Below are 20203 nucleotides of genomic sequence, written 5' to 3' on the forward strand. Positions count from 1 at the left end.
GTAAGGAAGATAGTGGATAGGGTTATGAAAGATTTCTATTGGCCAAAAATGAGGAAGGATATAGCTGATTATTGTAAAAGGTGCCATATGTGTCAGGTGGTAGGAAAGCTGAACGAGGTTATCCCTAAGGCACCTCTCAGACCGATACCTGCTTTTGAGGAGCCTTTCTCCCGAATCATTGTGGATTTTGTGGGTCCTTTGCCTAGAACAGCGAGTGGACGGCAGTACGTCATGATCATGATGTGTGCCGCGACACGATTTCCAGAGGCTGTTCCTCTGTGGAATATTAGGACCCCTGCGGTGGTGAAGGCCCTCATTAAATTCTTTACCACAGTGGGGCTACCTAAGGAAATACAGTCGGATCAGGGGAGTACATTTACATCCAGAGCATTTCAGCAAATGATGACCCAGATGGGAGTTAAACAAATTTTAGCTTCTGCATACCATCTGGAATCCCAAGGAGCATTGGAAAGATTCCATGCTACACTGAAGACCACGATTAAAACTTACTGTCAGGAAAATGTTTGAGACTGGGATGATGCATTACCACTTCTGTTATTTGCAGTGAGGGATACGGTTCAGGAATCTCTGGGGTTCAGTCCGTTTGAGCTCGTTTTTGGTCACAGGCCAAAACCCTACTTAAAGAGAAGCGGTCTAGCCCGAACATTCAAGTCAGTGTGATTGACTATGTTTTAAAATTCCAGGAAAGACTCCATAAGGTATGTGCCTTATCAAAAGAAAATTTAAAAGACTCCCAGACGAGAATGAAACAATGGTATGACAAACGAATGAGAGAGCAACAGTTTCACGTGGGCGATAAGGTTTTGGTCCTATTCCCTGTAGTCACCAACTCCCTACGGGCCAGGTTTCAAGGACCATACAAAGTAGTTAAGAAAATAGACTCACTGAATTATGTGATTGAAACCCCTGATAAACACAAGCCGAACCAGTTGGTTCATGTAAACATGCTGAAAGGTTATCATGAAACGACCCCCGCGGTGATCGGTGCAGTCATGAAAACTGATGAGGCAGAGAGGAGTGTTGAGGAGGACCCAGAGCGTTTCAAAAAGATAAGTATAATACCCACCAGACTAGAGAACTCAGTTATTCCAGCCAACCTTGCTGATAAAGTCAATCACTTAGAGCCTGAACAAAGAGAGCAGTTAACACAGCTCATTAAACGGCATACAGATTTATGTCCAGATGTTCCAAGGAGGTGTAAAGGAACAGAGCATGATGTCATTGTTACCTCGGCCCAGCCTATTAAACAATCCCCTTATCGGATGAATTTGGAAAAGAGCAAGCTAGTAGAAAAATAAATTGAGCATATGCTAGCTGCTGGTATAATTCGTGAATCCTTTTCTGCGTGGTAGTACTGAAACCGGACGGTAGTATAAGATTCTGTACAGATTACAGAAAGGTGAATGCTGTCACGCAGACAGATGCTTACCCTATCCCTGGGGTGGGCGATTGCATCGATAAAATGGGGAAAGCGAGGTGCATCACTAAGATTGACTTGTTAAAGGGATACTGGTGTGTTCCTTTAACGGACAGGACTCAAAGAAATTTCAGCCTTTGTCACCCCATCCGGGTTTTACGTGTACAACGTCTTGCCATTCGGAATGAAAAATGCACCAGGGACATTTCAGAGGATGATTGACATAGTGATAAAAGGGTTAACAAATACCAAGGCTTATATTGACGATGTGGTAGTTTGGAGTGACTCCTGGAATGAGCACATTGAGGCTGTAGAAAACCTGTTTAAAAGAATGTCTGCAGCCCAACTTACAGTGAACCTTGCAAAGAGTGAATATGGTCATGCCACAATCACCTACTTGGGGTATGTGGTAGGGCAGGGGCAGTTGGCTCCTGTGCAGGCAGAAGTACAGGCTATTTCTGAGGTTCCTGTACCAACAAATAAGAGAGCCTTGAGAAGATTTTAGGGCATGGTGGGGTACTATCGAAAATTTTGTAAGAACTTTGCTGATATTGCCCTCCCGCGTACAAAACGCCTACAGAAGGAAGAAAAATTTGAGTGCAACAATTCTTGTCAGGATGCTTTTGACAAGTTAAAAACCATACTGTGCTATCACCCTGTGTTAAAGGCACCTGACTTGTTAGAACCTTTCTCCCTGGCGACTGATGCAAGTGATGAGGCTGCAGGGGCAGTCCTATTGCAGAAAGCAGGGGATGGAGTGGAAAACACTGTAGCGTATTTCTCTCGGAAGTTCAATGTGCACCAGAGGAATTACTCTACCATGGAAAAGGAATTGTTGGCACTTGTTTTGGCAATACAACATTTTGAAGTGTACATCTGTTCAGCACAAAGACCCTTAATTGTTTATACAGATCACAACCCTTTGGTATTCCTGGCTAACATGAAAAATAAAAACAGGAGATTATTAAATTGGAGTCTGATGCTACAAGAGTTTGATACTCAGATACAACATATTAAAGGAAGTGACAATGTAATCGCTGACTGTTTATCTAGATGCTAAGTGAAGGTATATTTGTATTGCTCTGTAGTTAAAAACGCTTCTGTATTTTGTTAGATTCTGTAATTCTGTAAGACTCTGTATTAGTTAATTTTCCCCTTTGGTGAAAATTCCTAGAAGGATGGGGGTGTTACGAAGGATGAACAGCTCTGATGGGCAGAAGGGTATAGAGTTGCCCATATATTCCCCCCCCCCCCCCCCCGGGAGAATCACAAACTGTTACTGTTACCACACTGCTAATGAGAGAGAAAGAGAGACAAAGGGAAAAACATACTGGGACTGGAACATTTGCTTCAGATAAGGGAGAGATAACACTGAGAGAGAGAGACTTGTTGTTCCACCATATTATGACTCCTGAAAGACTTATGGCTCCGGAGAGGGCTGTTTACTTGGTACCATTCTGTTCATTAAAATTCCTCAGTGGACAGCCGGAGTGGGCTGGTTTGATGGACTAAGCCATTCAAAACTGATTGACACCTGAGACCCCGTGAGTAGGGATAAAAGTGAGGTCTGGGGAGACACCCCTCAGCCGCACCAGGAGACACACTAGTGAGCACTGCTTAAGTGTTGGAACCCACGAGAAGGTGTGGGGCATCGGAGACTGAACGAAGGATCGGTCAGTTTTAACTCACAGTGTTTATAGCAGGGCCAGTTGGGGCTTGTGTGTGTGTCCACCCTTGCCTGGGTGACGAGTCCACCATAGAAGAACCGTCTAGCTAAAGGCGAGAGGGGTCATACCTGAATGGCCACAACAACACATCGACGGATCAAGAACGTAAAGGAAAGTTTGACTGACTGTAGCTGTCACTGTTTGCTCACCCCCCCCCCCTCTCTCTCTCTCTCTCCCTCCAACGGTTACAACAAAAGAACCAACAACTACCTCAGCCTACATGAACTGAACTGAAATTTATACTTCCCCATGATAATTCATTATCCCCTAGACAACGATAGAGCTTGTTTATTATTGATTATTATTATACCCACACTTTTAGGTTTAGTATTGCTAATGTGTATTATCTGTATATTTGCATTGTTGATATTGATTTGTATATTTTACTAATAAACACTGTTTTGAAAATAGTACCAGACTCCAACAGATACTTCTATCTTTGCTGGTAAGACACCCAGTTACGGGGTACGTAACAGTACAAGATTATGAGAGACATGGATAGTGGACAGAGAAAACCTGTTTCCCAGAGTTGAAATGTCTAATACCAGAGGGCATGAATTATAGGTTCAAGGGGGATGTGAGGGGTAAGTGTTTTTTTATCTAGAGTGGTGGATGACCACAATGTGCTGCCTGGTATGGTGTTAAGGTAAATACATTAGAGGGTTTTAAGAGATGTTTCAATGGGCACATGGATGTGAGGAAGATGGAGGGATATGGGCATGGTGTAGGGAGGAGGAATAAGTGCTTGGCTGTTTTTTATTTGCTTTTCAGCTGGTTCAGCACAGCATTGTGGGCTGAATGGCCTGTTCTTGTACAGTAAACCTCTATGTTCTATGTCTTCTGGGCCACTGCCTCCCACCTGTACATTACAGTATGGCCATTCAGAAAACCCTTGAAATTGTAAAGAAATCAGTTTGTACTTGCAGTCATAGACAATAGAACATTACAGCACAGAAACAGGCCTTTTGGCCCTTCTTGGCTGTGCCGAAGCATTTTTCTGCCTAGTCCCACTGACCTGCACCTGGGTCATATCCCTCCAAACCCCTCTCATCCATATACCTGTCCAAGTTTTTCTTAAATGTCAAAAGTGAGCCCACATTCACCAGTTTATCTGGCAGCTCATTCCACACTCCCACCACTCTCTGCGTGAAGAAGCCCCCCCCCAATGTTCCCTTTAAACTTTTCCCCCTTCACCCTTAACCCATGTCCTCTGGTTTTTTTCTCCCCCAGCCTCAGTGGAAAAAGCCTGCTTGCATTCACTCTATCTATACCCATCATAATTTTATACACCTCTATCAAATCTCCCCTCATTCTTCTACGCTCCAGGGAATAAAGTCCTAACCTATCCAACCTTTCTCTGTAACTCAGTTTCTCAAGTCCTGGCAACATCCTTGTAAATCTTCTCTGCAATCCTTCAACCATATTAATATCCTTCTTGTAATTAGGTGACCAAAACTGCACACAATACTCCAAATTCGGTCTCACCAATGTCTTATACAACCTCACCATTACATTCCAACTCTTATACTCAATACTTTGATTTATAAAGGCCAATGTACCAAAAGCTCTCTTTACGACCCTATCTACCTGTGACGCCACTCTTAGGGAATTATGTATCTGTACTCCCAGATCCCTCTGTTCTGCTGCACTCCTCAGTGTCCTACCATTTACCTTGCATGTTCTACCTTGGTCTGACCTTCCGAAGTGCAATACCTCACACTTGTCCGCATTAAACTCCATCTGCCATTTTTCAGCCCATTCCTCCAACTGGTCCAAATCCCTCTGCAAGCTTTGAAAACCTTCCTCACTGTCCACTACATCTCCAATCTTTGTTTCATCAGCAAATTTGCTGATCCAATTTGCCACATTATCATCCAGATCATTGATATAGATGACAAATAACAATGGACCCAGCACTAATCCCTGTGGCACACCACTAGTCACAGGCCTCCACTCAGAGAAGCAATCCTCCACTGCCACTCTCTGGCTTCTCCCATTGAGCCAATGTCTAATCCAATTTACTACCTCTCCACGTATACCTAGCAACTGAATCTTTCTAACTAACCTCCCATGTGGGACCTTGTCAAAGGCCTTACTGAAGTCCATGTAGACAACATCCACTGCCTTCCCTTCATCCACTTTCCTGGTAATCTCCTTGCAAAACTCTAATAGATTGGTTAAACATGACCTACCATGCACAAAGCCATGCTGACTTTTTCTAATAAGTCCCTGTCTATCCAAATACTTGTAGATCCTACCTCTTAGTATTCCTTCCAATAATTTACCTACTACCAATGTTAAACTTACCGGCCTATAATTTCCCAGCTTACTTTTTCAGCTTTTTTAAACAACGGAACTACATGAGCTATCCTCTAATCCTCCAGCACCTGACCCGCAGATATCGACATTTTAAATATTTCTGCCAGGGCCCCTGCAATTTCAACACTCGTCTCCTTCAAGGTCCAAGGGAGTACCCTGTCAGGTCCTGGGGGTTTATCTACTCTGATTTGCCTCAAGACAGCAAGCACCTTCTCCTCTTCTTTCATCTGTATAAGTTCCATGACCTCCCTACTTGTTTGCCTTGTTTCCATAGACTCCATTCCAGTTTCCTTAGTAAATACAGATGCAAAAATCTCTTAATCCATTTAATATCTCTCCCATTTCTTTTGGTTCCACACATAGCCGACCACTCTGATCTTCAAGAAGACCAATTTTATCCCTTACTATCCTTTTGCCTTTAACATATCTGTAGTAGCTCTTAGGATTATCCTTCACTCTGACTGGCAAAGCAACCTCATGTCTTCTTTTAGCCCTCCTGATTTCTTTCTTAAGTATTTTCTTACTCTTTTTATACTCCTCAAGCATCTTATTTCCTCCCTGTTGCCTATACATGTTATACTTCTCTCTCTTCTTCATCAGAGTTCCAATATTTCTCAAGAACCAAGGTTCCTTATTCTTATTCATTTTGCCTTTAACCCTGACAGGAACGTACAAACTCTGCACTCTCAAAATTTCTCCTTTGAAGTCTTCCCACTTATTAATCACATCCTTGCCAGAGAACAACCTGTCCCAATCTACGTTTTTTAGATCCTTACTCATTTCTTCAAATTTGGCCTTTTTCCAGTTTAGAACCTCAACCCGAGGACCAGATCTATCTTTATCCATGATCAAGTTGAAACTAATGATGTTATGATAACTGGAACCAAAGTGTTCCCCTACACACACTTCCGTCACTTGTCCTAACTCATTTCCTAATAGGAGATCTAATATTGCATCCTCCCTAGTTGGTACATCTATATGTTGATTTAGAAAACTTTCCTGAACACATTTCACAAACTCTAACCCATCTGGACCTTTAATAGTATGGGAGTCCCAATCAATATGTGGAAAATTAAAATCCCCTACTATCACAACTTTATGTTTCCTGCAGTTGTCTGTTATCTCTCTGCAGATTTGCTCATCCAATTCTCGCTGACTACTGGGAGGTCAACCCTATTAATGTGGTCATACCTTTCCTGTTTCTCAGCTTCACCCATATGGCCTCAGTAGACAAGCCGTCTAATCTGTCCTGCCGTAGCACTGCTGTAATATTTTCCCTGACTAGCAAAGCCGCCACCACCCCCCCCCCACCCTACATCCCTCCACCTCTATCATGTCTGAAACATCGGAACCCTGGAACATTAAGCTGCCAGTCTGGCCCCTCCTGTAGCCAAGTTTCAGTAATGGCTATGATGTCATAATTCCACGTGTCAGTCCAGGCCCTCAGCTCTTCTGCCTTTCCCACAATACTCCTCGCATTGAAATATACACACCTCAGAAGATTATTACCACCACACACAACCCTTCTATTTGTGACTTTGCATGAACTATTAACATAATTTATTTTTACCCCCATTCCACTATCTATTCTGGCACTCTGGTTCCCATCCCCCTGCAAATCTAGTTTAAACCCTCCCTAATAACCCTAGCAAACCTCCCTGCAAGTATATTGGTCCCCTTGTAGTTCAGGTGTAACCCATCTCTCTTGTACAGGTCCCACCTGCCCCAGAAGAGGTCCCAATGATCTAGAAATCTGAAACCCTGCCCCCTACACCAGTTTCTCAGCCATGTGTTCATCTATCAGAGCATCCTACTGTTGTTTATCAGCAAATCTCACGCTGTTGCTTGATTCATTTATGGTACAACTCTCCCCATTTTGAAGACATCCAGATTTTTGTGAGGAAATCTTTATAATGTTAATTATTCTTGGCCCATCCTCTCCTTATGCCTTGGCACACCATTTCCTTATTCTCTTACTAAACCCCAGTCTCCTGTTCTTATAACCTTCCAACTCATTGCAATATGTGTCCTTCATTGTGATCCTCCATGGTGATCGCACCCTAGGCTGCTTTCCTCTGGCATTGAACACCTATGTTGCTACTAATTATCATTATATTGGCATAACTCACTGGTTGTAGGAGAGAAGGAAATATTTCGAGCAAGTCCCTGTATAATGGTAGGAGGTGGTGGTGGCATTGCTGGTGGTGTCACTTGGGACTGAGTTTTAACATCTGCAGGAGAATCTGGCATTGTTCCAAGTTTTTTTCTTCTATTGCCTGTGGGAACAAGAAAATGGTACATTGTAAACTGCTTGCAGATCAGTGAATACACCAACATGTACTAGTGAGACGGAACGTTCACACAGGAGCTGCAGTGGGAAAAGGAAAATGGTACATTGTAAACTGCTTGCAGATCAGTGAATACACCAACATGTACTAGTGAGGCGGAACGTTCACACAGGAGCTGCAGTGGGAAAAGGAAAAGCGCAGGATTTGAGGTGTTATAAATAGAATATATTTTTTTTAAATTCTGATGTGTAAGAAATGTGTTTTGCCACATCATCAGCAGGGTTTCCCCAGCCTCTCTATATTCTCATGAATTACAAATTCAGCACAGAAAACAGTGCAACTCTGATGCACTGGGAACACAGGATCTCTAAACCTGAAGTGGAAGTGAGCAACCAGAGGTTAACATGGACAGGAGAAAGGAAATGTAATCATTCTAACCATAAAATCAATTGAATGAAGCTTTCAAGCTTCAACCGAGTTGTCTACACGAGTGCAATTGCGATCCTGATATCATCTAAAAGGAAACCATTTCTCTAGATCAAATCCCCTTCCATTATCCACTTCCAACTCCACCAACGTACCATGGGCACAAATTACAAGGTGCAGAGCATTAACTTCCAACTCCTGCAATTGTAAAGAATAGAAACAGTGATATATCACACAGTCTTCAGTACACATCAATGGAAGTATGTCGTGGAGGACTGGACAGCCAAACTATTTTGGAACAGAAAAGTCTATGGATTCTGGAGTAATTCAACAGTTACTGACTGATAAGTTCAAAATAAATTCATTATCTTTTTTAAAAAAATTATTTATTTTTTATTTATTGAAGTTCATCATCAAACAAACATTTCCATAAGATGTATTTCAGACATTGTACATATATATCATATAGGTCACAAATCTCCACGAAGTATTTTTCTGAGGTATACACTTATAGAAAAGAGTGGAAAGAAAAAACAAACAACAGGAAAAAACTATGTACAAGTAGGGAGTGATTTTTTTTTCATTGATTTGTGAGAATAAAATCAGGCCTATGAGGCATTATGTAGTTAAACCATTTTCCCAGTATGAATCAAATTGTTCCAGCTTATGATTAACAGATGCTGTTATCTTCTCCATTTTGTAAATGTCCATTGTAATTTCCATCCATGCATTGAAAGTCGGGCTCTCCTGTGATAACCATTCCCTAGTAAGAGTTTTTATCAGCCACCAACAGTATATTCATTAAATATTTATCTTTTTTCAACCATTCTTGAGGTATATATCCAAAATACATGGTCTTACTCTCTAAGGGTATTTCACATTATGAATGTCTTGTAGGGCATTGTGTATCCCCCTCCAATAGTCTTTGATAACAGGGCAGTCCCAAAAATATGATAATTTCCACAATTTCTCCTGCAAACAGGGAGGTTACTATCATAACAGGATTTCTGAGAGGGTGTAATAAAATATCTTATCAAATTTTTCCATCCGAACTCCCTCCATTTCTGTGAACTGGTACACTTCCATTGATATCTCCATATTGTCCATTCTACCTCAGATATAATTATCCCTCCTTCCTTCTCCCGTTTTGTTTTAATGTATGAAGTCGAATGTGTTTTAAGATTTGACAACCCCTTATACATGCTTGAAATGATTCTACTACCATTATCTGAATTATATGTTTTTCTAAATAGCTCTATCAAGCATGTACTTGCCTTGGTTACATTTTTAAGCATCCTATTAACATACTGTTGCATCTGTAAAAACCGATAAAAATCTTGTTTTTCTAGTAAGTGTTTCTCTTTCAGCATTTCAAAACTGAACAGTGTTCCTTCTTTCATTATGTTGCAAAGAACTGTTATTCCTTTAGCTGTCCAGTCCTTAAATCTAGCATCCAGTTTATTCGGAGTAAAATCCAAGTCATATGCACACCATTTAAGAATTGCAATATCTCCCTCTAGATTATATTCTTTTATAGTAGTTTTCCATATTTTAAGAGTCAATTTCACCCATGGGTTATCAATAGTATTTATGTACCTTTGCAGGTTGTTATCAGCCAAAATTGCTTGTATGGGGATGGGAAGTACCCGCTCCTCAATGTTTTTCCATTGAGCGTCATATGATGGGTTGCACCAACATATCACAGCTCTCAACTGTGCTGCAAAATAATAATCTCTAAGAGAAGGTATGCTGTATTCCCCCCTTTTCCTTTGCTAATTGCAAAGTTTTGAGACAAACACTAGGCCTTTTACCTTGCCAAATATACCTTGATAACATCTTGTTCCTTTCATTGAATTGATTTTGATTAATCTCTATTGGTAAGGTCTGAAAGAGATATAACAGTTGGGGCAGTATATTCATTTTAATAGACTCAGTCCTTGAACTGAGACTAAAAAAAGGAATCAGGTTCCATCTTGCCATATCTTCCTTAATTTTTTTATATAAAGGCTGATAATTGCATTCTGATAATTTTGCCAAATCTTTTGGCATAATGATGCCCAAATATTTGAAAGACTCTGTTTGCCATGCCCAGGGATATCTACTTTCAATTTCTGTTGGTGGGCTATAGTTATATGACAGTAATTAGGTTTTATCTAAGTTGATCTTGTATCCTGATAATTGACCATATTGTTCAAATGATTGCATCAATTTAGGTAAAGAGTATGTTGATTAAAATAAATTCATTATCAAAGTATATATACGTCACCATATACAACCTATTCATTTTCTTGTGGGCATACACAGTAAATGCAAGAAACATAATAGAAACAATGAAAGACCACACCCGAAATTACAAACAACAAAAGAAAACAAATTGTGCAAAGAGAAAATAATGATAATAATAATAATAATAATGATAATGATAATAAATAAATAAGCAATAAATTTCAAGAACCTGAGACGAAGTGTTCTTGAAAGTGAGTCTATAGATTATAGCAACAGTTCTGCATTGGGACGAGTCAGATTGAGTGAAGTTATCCCCTCCGGTTCAAGAGCTATTACTGCTCCTGAAAGCTAGTGCTGTGAGTCCTGAGACTCCTGTAACTTCTTCCTGATGGCAACAGTGGGATGAGAGTGTGGACTGGATGGAGGGGTCCTTGATAATGGGTGCTGTTTTCCTGCAACAGCACTGCATGTAGATGTGCTCAGTGGTGGGTGGGGGGAGGTTTTACCCATGATGAACTGGACCATATCCACTACTTTTTTGTTCAAGGGCATTGATTCCATACTAGGCTATGATTCAGCCAGACAACATACTCTCCACCTCACACCTATAGAAGTTTGTCAACGTTCTAGATGTCATGGCAAATCTTCACAAGCTTCTAAGGAATTAGAGGCACTGCTGTGCTTTGTTTGCAACGACACTTACATACTGAACCCACGATGGAACCAAAATGTCAAATAAAGCTCTGTTGGGAGGGCTATGCTGAAACCAATAGAATCTGCACTGAAGTTGTAAAGTCAGTAAACTGTGGTATGAAGCAGCCCACTGAGTTTAGCAGCAATGTTCACACCTTCTCTACATCCACCTTTTGTGTTTCTTCATTAGTGACCCTTTAGCCCTGCACCATCATCTTCATTGTTATTTAAACTTTCCTGACTTCCAACCCACCGTCAACTTCTCCTTGTCACAATTTTCCACATCTCCCTCTTTCTCGATATCTGAAAACTCTTCACCTTTAACTTTTTATATTTCTGTTTTTTAAAAATTCATTCGTCTGAAAAGTTAATTCTGTTTCCCTGCAGCCTCACCTGAACATTACTGTGCTTGGTTTTAGCTCAACTTTCTAATTTCCACTGTATTGTGTAATTCCATGAAGGATGCAATAATTTCAACCTCTACTTCTCCCTTTTCCATATGTTCTTTCCAGGTTATGTTTCCACAACAAATGATCTTACTTTAAGGAACTTTCATGTTCTCATTATTTACTAATATTGATTTATATTGTTGTTTCCTATACTCTACTCGATCTTTCATTGAGTCTGTTTACTGTTACTGTAGATTTGCTGAGAACACTTGCAGGAAAAGGAACCTCAGTGTTCCGACTGCAGACATATATGTACTCTGATAATAAAATTTACTTTGGACTTTGAAATGTTACTTCTTTCAGGTTGTGAGATGCATCCATTCGGTTTGCAAGTAAACACCAATATCTGGTCACTCAACCCTTCAGTGAGGTGGACCTCGATCATCGATATTGAACTAAATATAACCTCAAGGAACAGAACTAACAAACATATTAGAGGCTTATGAATTCAACAGTGAAGTTCAAAGATGTCAGATGAGTAACTTTTGCACTAATTGTTTTAATTTTGGATTTCCAACATACAATATATTTCACGATATAATTTCAGAGAAAATTCTGCTTCATTCATTTGAAACTTCTCAATAATTTCCTTTGGAATTTTAGGTGTGAAATGGTGATAAACTTATGCCTCTTTCAGTTTGTGAGGTTCATCCATTCAGTCTGCAAATACACACTTGTCTTTTATTACCTATCTTGATGTACATTGTCATTTAACCTTCCCAACACACACAAGATGCTGGAAGTAGCTCAGCAGGCTGGGCAGCACCTATGGAAAAGAGTAAACAGTTGACGTTTTGGGCTGAGACCCTTCATCGGGACTGCAGAGGAAGGAGGAAGAAGTCCCTCTTCCTTTACAGTCCTGATGAAGGGTCTACGCCGGGCATAGATGCTGAGTTCCTCCAGCATTTTGTGTGTTACTTTGAATTTCCAGCACTGAAAACTGTCTCTTCTTTGTCATTTGACCTTTGCTGCCTTTTATCCCATCACAGACACTCCGTTTCGTCCTCCGCTCCCACATGCTGAAGCCTGTCTCCTTTCTTTCGCCAGGTTGGATAAAAGCTCATGGACTGAAACTTTATGCACAGATTCAATATGTCTATTTCTGTTTTAAAAAGCAGGAAACCCAACTCGCTGATGAAAAACAAGAAGAGAACAGGAGCAGGAGAAGGCCACCTGCCCCACCACGAAAACCATTCACAGCTGATCTACTCCAGGGCTCAACCTTGCTCTCTGTGCCTCAGGTTCACAGCAAGAAGGACCAGGTGACAGCCAGCTGTAGCTAGAAAAACACAACAGCTTCAGGGTAGGCTGGTGACACTCTCTGTCATTCAGTATGGGAGACAGCTGCAGATGAAGAGGTAAGCACATCAGCCTTTGTAAAACCATAATCTCATTATTTTAACTCATTCATCAAATTTAAATGCTTTCCCCAACAGTGATTCCTGCAGTACTTATGTCAGAAAGCACAGCAGTAATCAGTTCCACTTCCCCACTGTCTGCCTCACAGTGTTAATGGCGATGGTAAGATACACAGTGGCCATTCATTGCATTGTCCCTCATGGAAGCTCCGAATTTAAAGTGGATCCCTGACAACAAATGTTGAGAAAGCAGGAACAAGTTCAGCAAGTAGTTGCCAGTATTAAAATAGAAGCCCCAATATCATATTCTGCTGGATCTTATTTACAATTTACAATGGGAGTTACTGTTAGCTATCAACCTTATTAAACTGAAAGGCTGCAAATAGTTGTTCAAAACTTAGGACTCCACCCACTTACAAACTGTTCTATTTAGGAAAAAGGGCAAAGGACATCTGGGAAGCACAATGCTGTTGGGCCAATACGTTACCAGTCTGAACATGCTGAGCGTCTTGACAATACTGGGTTATCTCACTGCTCAAATGAACACAATTTCCATAGACACAAATAATTCCACCAGGCAAAGCAAACAGGGAGCAAATGAACAAAATGGCAGCTTGCACTGAATGCAGCTGCCCTCTGAGAGCTCTCCTCTCTGAAGGGTGGCACTGATGACTCTAGCCAACTGCACTAGCATGTGGACCTATCAGTCCTTCACTGAGAGTCTACACACATTACAGACCAAACCAAACAAGGCAACTTGAAATGCTGCTTTGCCCCCACTATCATCCCGTCACGTGCATACTCTCTGTGCATAATATTTTTTCACATTTTCGTCCCATTGGAGGAGCAGAGCCAGTACAAAACAAAACTGGGGGGAAGGAAGGGTTGTAGGGTAAGAGGGGGTGAAGAGAGAAATTTGCAGAAAACACAAAAGCACTGTGTATGAATTTGGTTGAATTCCAGTTTTTCTCAATGAGTCTTTGCTAACTGCAGTATTCCCATTCTGCCACTAGATGTTGCTAAAGAACAATGTCAGAATCAGGTTTATTATCATGAGCATGTGTCCTGAAATTTGTTAACTTAGCAGCAGCAGTTCAATGCAATACATAATATAGAAAGAAAAAATCAATAGGTAAATCAATTACAGTAAGTATGGGTGATGGGGGTCCTTAATAATGGACACCTCCTTTTTGAGGCACTGTTCCTTGAAGATTTCTTGGATACCACAGAAATTAGTAACCAAGATAGAGCTGACTTATTTTACAACTTTCTGTAGCTTCTTTCAGTCTTGTGCAGTAGCCCCAACCCCGTCCATATCAGACAATGGTGCAGCCTCCATGGAACAACTATAGAAATTTTCAAGTGTTTTAGCTGACAAACCAAATTTCTTCAAACAATGTGGTAGAGTTACTGCCATTTAAATGGAGTACATCATTGTCAATATGTTCAAAGTGTAGGGAGAGCACAGATTGTACACCAACTGGTCCCTTGTTATAACCAGACCTGGTTTTCTCAGCCCAGCATGTGATGCTCCTTCACATCGCTCACACATGATCCAAGTAATGTTCCTGTACAACACTTAGATATCATCTGTAAGATATGATCTTAGTAACTCTTCCACTACAGAAATGCAATGTGCCTGACAAGGTTCAGGTCTACGGCACAAGTGAGGGGTTCAATTTATGCACTGGTTTTGAGTTTATTCAATAGCAAATGAATGCTTTTTTTCCACATATTTAAATCACTCAGTCTTAATTATTATTCCACAATATTACTCATCCTACCTCTCGAGCTCAAGTATGTTTCCCTAACAGCCTTAATTCTACTTTACCCTAATAACTGCTTAATTCTACATTACCCCTTTACTAATGCCCAGCTCCATCAGGTTCGGCCAACAAAACAATGCCTTCAGGCTTCTCAGAGATGTTTGAAGAAAGGCGATTTAAATGAGACCATTCCTAGGTGATTAAACTGGCTAAAAAAAATCATTTTGTAGATTACAATGGAATGAACTGCAGCTTTGTCTGGCCTCTACCTGACTGAAAATTACTCCTTAGTGCAGATTAATGACAAACAAAGTGAAGAGGCATTAATGGGCAGAGAGAGGGAGCAAGCTGCAAGGGACAGAATTGCTTTGCTGGGAGTCAGCAGGGACCTGATGGGCAATGGCCCTTCTAATGTGCTGATGGGTGGATGGGAACTTTTACTCCAAATCAAAATTGTAAATAGAACTTCACCACAGAGAGAAACATTCTAGAGTAAAATCATTAGGAAATCCGGTCAAAAGTCTACTCAACTAGGGTCATATACAACACAATGGATGCCATAATTGTTAAGACATCGTTATTTGGAGCCCATTCATCCTTTCAGGAGTTACATAAGAAATAGGAGCAGGAGTCGGCCATCCGGCCTGCACTGCCGTTCAATAAGATCATGGACTCATCTCCACCCACCTGCCTTTTCCGTGTGGCTTCTGATTCCCCTACTATACAAAAATCTATCCAACCTTGCCTTAAATATATTTCCCGCGGTAGCCTCCACTGCTTCATTGGGCAGAGAATTCCACAGATTCACCACCCTCTGGGAAAAGCAGTTCCTCCTCATCTCCATCCTAAATCTACTCCCCCGAATCTTGAAGCAATGCCCCCTAGTTCTAGTCTCACCTACCAGTGAAAACATCTTTCCTGCCTCTATCATATCTATCCTGTTCATAATTTTATGTTTCTGTAAGATCTCCTCTCATTCTTCTGAATTCTAGTGAGTACAGTCCCTGGCAACTCAATCTCTCTTCATAGACTCTCGAATCAACCTGGTGAACCTCCTCTGCACTGCCTCCAAAGCCAGTGTATCCTTCTTCAAGTAAGGAGACCAGAACTGCACACAGTACTCCAGGTGTGGCTTCACCAGTACCCTGAACAGTAGCAGACTAACCTCCCTGCTCTTAAATTCAGTCCCTCTAGCAATGAAGCTTAGCATTCCATTTGCCTTCTTGACATCTTGCTGCACCTGTAAACCAACCTTTTATGATTTATGCGCAAACACTCCCAAGTCCCTCTGCACAGCAGCATGCTGCAATTCTTTTACCATTTAAATAATAATCTGCTCTTTCATTTTTCCTTCCAAAGTGGATGATCTTACATTTACCAACATTGTACTCCATCTGACAGACCCTTGCCCACTCACTTAACCTCTCTGCAGACTCTGCACACTCACTTAACCTCTCTGCAGACTCTGCACACTCACTTAACCTCTCTGCAGACTCTGCACACTCACTTAACCTCTCTGCAGACTCTCCGTATCTTCTGCACAATTTGCCTTTCCACTCAGTATCATCAGCAAACTTAGATACACTACACTCAGTCCCCTCTTCCAGGTCGTTAATGTATATCGACCCCTGCAGCACACTGCTCATCACTGATTGCCAACCAGAGTAACACCCATGTATCCCAACTCTCTGCTTTCTATTAGTTAACCTATCCTCTATCCATGCTTATACATCACCCCCAAATCTATACATCCTTATCTTATGGATAAGTCTTTTATGTGGCACCTTATCAAACACCTTCTGGAAATCCAAGTAAATACTGTCCATCTGTTCCCCTCTATCCACTGCGCTCATTATATCCTCAAAGAAATCCAGGAAGTTTGTCAAACAGGACCTGCCTTTGCTGAATCCATGCCGCATCTGCCTGATGGATCCATTTCTTTCCAGATGCCTTGCTATTTCTTCGATAATGACAGCTTCAAGCATTTTCCCAACTACAGATGTTAAACTAACTGGGCTATAGTTACCTGCCTTTTGCCTACATCCTTTTTTGAACAGTGGTGTGACATCTGCTGTCTTCCAGTCCACTGGGACCTGCCCAGAGTCCCCAGAATTTTGGAAAATTATCATCAAAGCCTCTACTATAACTTCTGTCATTTTTTTCAGTATCCTGGGATGCATTCCAACAGGACCAGGGGACTTGTCTATCTTCAAGTCCACAAGTTTGCTCAGCACTAACTCTTTAGTGATAGCTATTGTCTAGTATTTCCACTGAAGTTGCTGAACCTAATTTTTCTCCAGCATAAGGTCCAAAGAAGAGATGTCCACTGATGGTTACACAATGTTTAATTCTTTTCATCACTCTCACAGGACGAGGTGAACCTTGCAAGTATGCAGCAAGGAGGTGCTTAGGAGATAATGGCACGTAACAGCAACTCCTTTGCTTGTATCTTTGGAAAGAGCACTATTCCTATCTTTAATATCTCTACTTTTCCCTTTCAGGGTTCTTTTGAAGACCCTGACCTGAAATAACATGCTTACTTCAGTTCTTTGCAGGAATCCGAGTTCTTTGGGCACAGAGCTTGGAAAAAGCGACACAACATATTTTTAACATTGTAAATCAGCGAGTTGATTTGTAATATCTCCCCTCTCCCTGTGAAATGGAGACATCTCTTTTTCCTTTACTAGAGAGAGGGAGAGAGCCTGTGGTATGTCAAATTACCGGGTGAACGAGTAGTCTTTGGTGTACCGCGTCTGTGTCTTTATTGATGCTTTGCTGCACACTTGTGTGCTCGGTGGGGGTTGCTGATGCTTTCTTTGCTGATGGGGGGGGATCGTTACTTTGCTGCTGCTTATGCATGGGGGGAGCTGGGGGGGCTTTGTGGTTCTAATTGTTCAATTGTCATTCACTCTTTGGGACACTCCTCTGTTTTCATGGATGGTTGTGAAGAAAAAGAATTTCAGTATGTATATTGTATACATTTCTCTTACATTAAATGTACCTTTGAAACCTTTGATCAAATCAGGATTTGGGCATAAGATGGCGAGAGGAATACAACATTTGTGTCATACAAGTCCCAGGCAATAATGTTCCCCAATAAACAGCTCTTAAACTTTCTCTTGACATTTTTGAGTTATCCTTCCCAGGTCCTCCACCTTTAACACCACTTTAACTGGTCCACCCACAATTATTAGTCAGCATGCAAGTCAGGAGTGATGGAAATCTCATTTGCATAGGTAGGTGTAGCTTCAATAACACTGAAGCACCCAAATAATAGAGGATAGAGGGACAAAGTGAAAGCATAGATAGGAGGATGGATAGGAAATTCTGTGGCCACAAAATGATGCCAAGATGGTGTGTGGTCTCCCAGCTGCTAGAGTATAGGATGTTTCAGAGTATCTTTAGAATATTCTTGAGGGAGGTAGAGCAGCCAGAGATCCACAAGACACAGGAGCAGAGTTAGGCCATTTGGCCAATCGAGTCTGTTTCACCATTCCATCATGGCTGATCCTGGATCCCGCTTAACCCCATACATCTGGAATTTAGAAGAATGCATGAGGATCTCATTGAAACCTACTGAATGTTGAAAGGACTAGAAAAGGTGGATGTGGAGAGGATATTTCCTCTCTGGCGGGGGTATCCAGAACTAGAGGGCACAGTCTCAAAATTGCAGAACAACCTTTTAGAACAGAAGTAAGGTGTAATTTTTTTTAGCCAAAGAGTGGTGATTCTGGGGAATGCTCTGCCACGGACTGTGGTGGGGATCAAGTCCGTGGGCATATTTAAAGGAGAAGTTGATAGTTTCCTGATTGGTCAGGATGTCAAAGGATATGATGAGAAGGCAGGTGTCTGGGGTTGAATGGGATCCAGGATTAGCCATGAAGGAATGGCGGAGCAGACTCAATGAGCTTAGTGACCTAATTCTACTCCTATGTCTAAGGTGCTTTAAAAAGCCATCTCATAGGCATTCGACAAATTCCGTCTCTTGCAATCTGACACCAATCTCAACCCCACATCTTGGCTACTATTTGGAGGCCTATACCGTATATGGTTCTCATAATGGTTTTTTTTACCCTTGCAGTTTCTTAATTCCACCCACAAAGATTCAACATTCTCTGATCCCATGTCACCTATTTCTAAAGATGTAATTTCATCTCTTACCAACAAAGCCACACCACCACCTATGCCTTCCTGCCGGTCCTTTTGATAGAAAGTATAGCCTTTTCTGTTAAGCTCCCAACTATGGCCTTCTTTCAGCCACGACTCAGTGATTTTCACAATATCATACCGACCCATCTCGAGTTTGTCCATCTTCTTCTGAATGCTACGCACATTTAAATACAGCCCCTTCAGTCCTGCATTCTTCACCCTTTTGAATTTTGCCTCTTGGCACAATTTAACTCTTTACTCTGTCTGTGTTTGTACCCAATCATTGACTTGTCCTTCCCTACATTCATGATACACCCATCATCTAATTGTAAACCTGCTGGCTCATCCTCAGCTCTATCATACTGGTTCCCATCCCCCACCATATTAGTTTAAAACAGGGGGTCGGCAACCTTTTTGCTTCTGTGGGCCGGATCACGTATTAGTGAGCAGAAGGGGGGGCCAGATTAATGCCATAAAAAACTTGAAATATGGGAATTATCCATTAAATACACCTAGTTATGGTTTGCCTCAAATTAATGAATAATGCATGCTAGAAAATCAATTGTGCTTAACCAAGGATGCCAATTAGCAAAAGAACTCAGTTTAGTTACAGTTTATTTCAATCAAGGCATCTTTTGAAGGAAACAAAGAATCTTTAAACATAAAATATATGAACATGATACGTTGAATGGTGGTAAATTAAGTATAATAAAAGAAATTTAATGCAAACAGTCGATAAATCAATGTGAAACTTGATGCTGCTTGTTGGTTGAAAGCTTCTCAATATTGGGTGTCAGACTTGTTGATGCCAAGAGCAAGACATTATCCAGATGGGCATCAGTCAATCTTGCTCTCAAATGGTTCTTGGTGCGCTTCATTTTTGAAAATAATTGCTAACACAAATAGATGCTGCCAAACAATAATGTCATCTTAGTGGATACTTCCCACTTGGATGAATATAGTTTCTATAGAAGTCAAGCACTGACACAGCTTCAGAATGGCATTTCAATCTCAATATGTCATCACACTGCATCTCAATCAATTCCATTTAAAAAATTTCTGATGCAATGTCCACTTCCACATCAAATGGAGTAGCAAACAGCTTGAACTCATTTGCATACAAGCTAAAATCAGCAAAATGAGATGAAAACTCTTTTCTCAATTCTTGGACCTTTATCTTTTTTTCTAGGCAAATGAGACAAACTGGTTTCCAGCTTGCTCGATGAAGAAGTAATCTTGTGTCCAAATGTCTTGGAAATTTCGGCACTCAGTGTCTACCTTCCTGCCATTTGCATTCATTGCCATTGGAATTTTTTTCTTCAATTTTATTTCAAAACGTAAGTTATTCAGCGAGTATCGTAGCA

The 20203-nt window shown here is 41.1% G+C and overlaps 1 protein-coding gene across 5 annotated transcripts in view; it reads right to left on the reverse strand.

Annotated features, from left to right (window-relative positions):
* cbfa2t3 (CBFA2/RUNX1 partner transcriptional co-repressor 3) overlaps positions 1-20203 on the reverse strand; it is a 163262-nt gene that overhangs the window by 98665 nt on the left and 44394 nt on the right. For all 5 annotated transcript variants that reach the window (XM_059993379.1, XM_059993382.1, XM_059993378.1 and 2 more), the window contains one exon: positions 7614-7760. In XM_059993379.1, coding sequence (XP_059849362.1) covers positions 7614-7760 — 147 coding nt within the window. The remainder of the gene's footprint in view (positions 1-7613; positions 7761-20203) is intronic.

This window comes from Hypanus sabinus, chromosome 17 (genome assembly GCF_030144855.1).
Source record: "Hypanus sabinus isolate sHypSab1 chromosome 17, sHypSab1.hap1, whole genome shotgun sequence".
Taxonomy (NCBI): domain Eukaryota; kingdom Metazoa; phylum Chordata; class Chondrichthyes; order Myliobatiformes; family Dasyatidae; genus Hypanus; species Hypanus sabinus.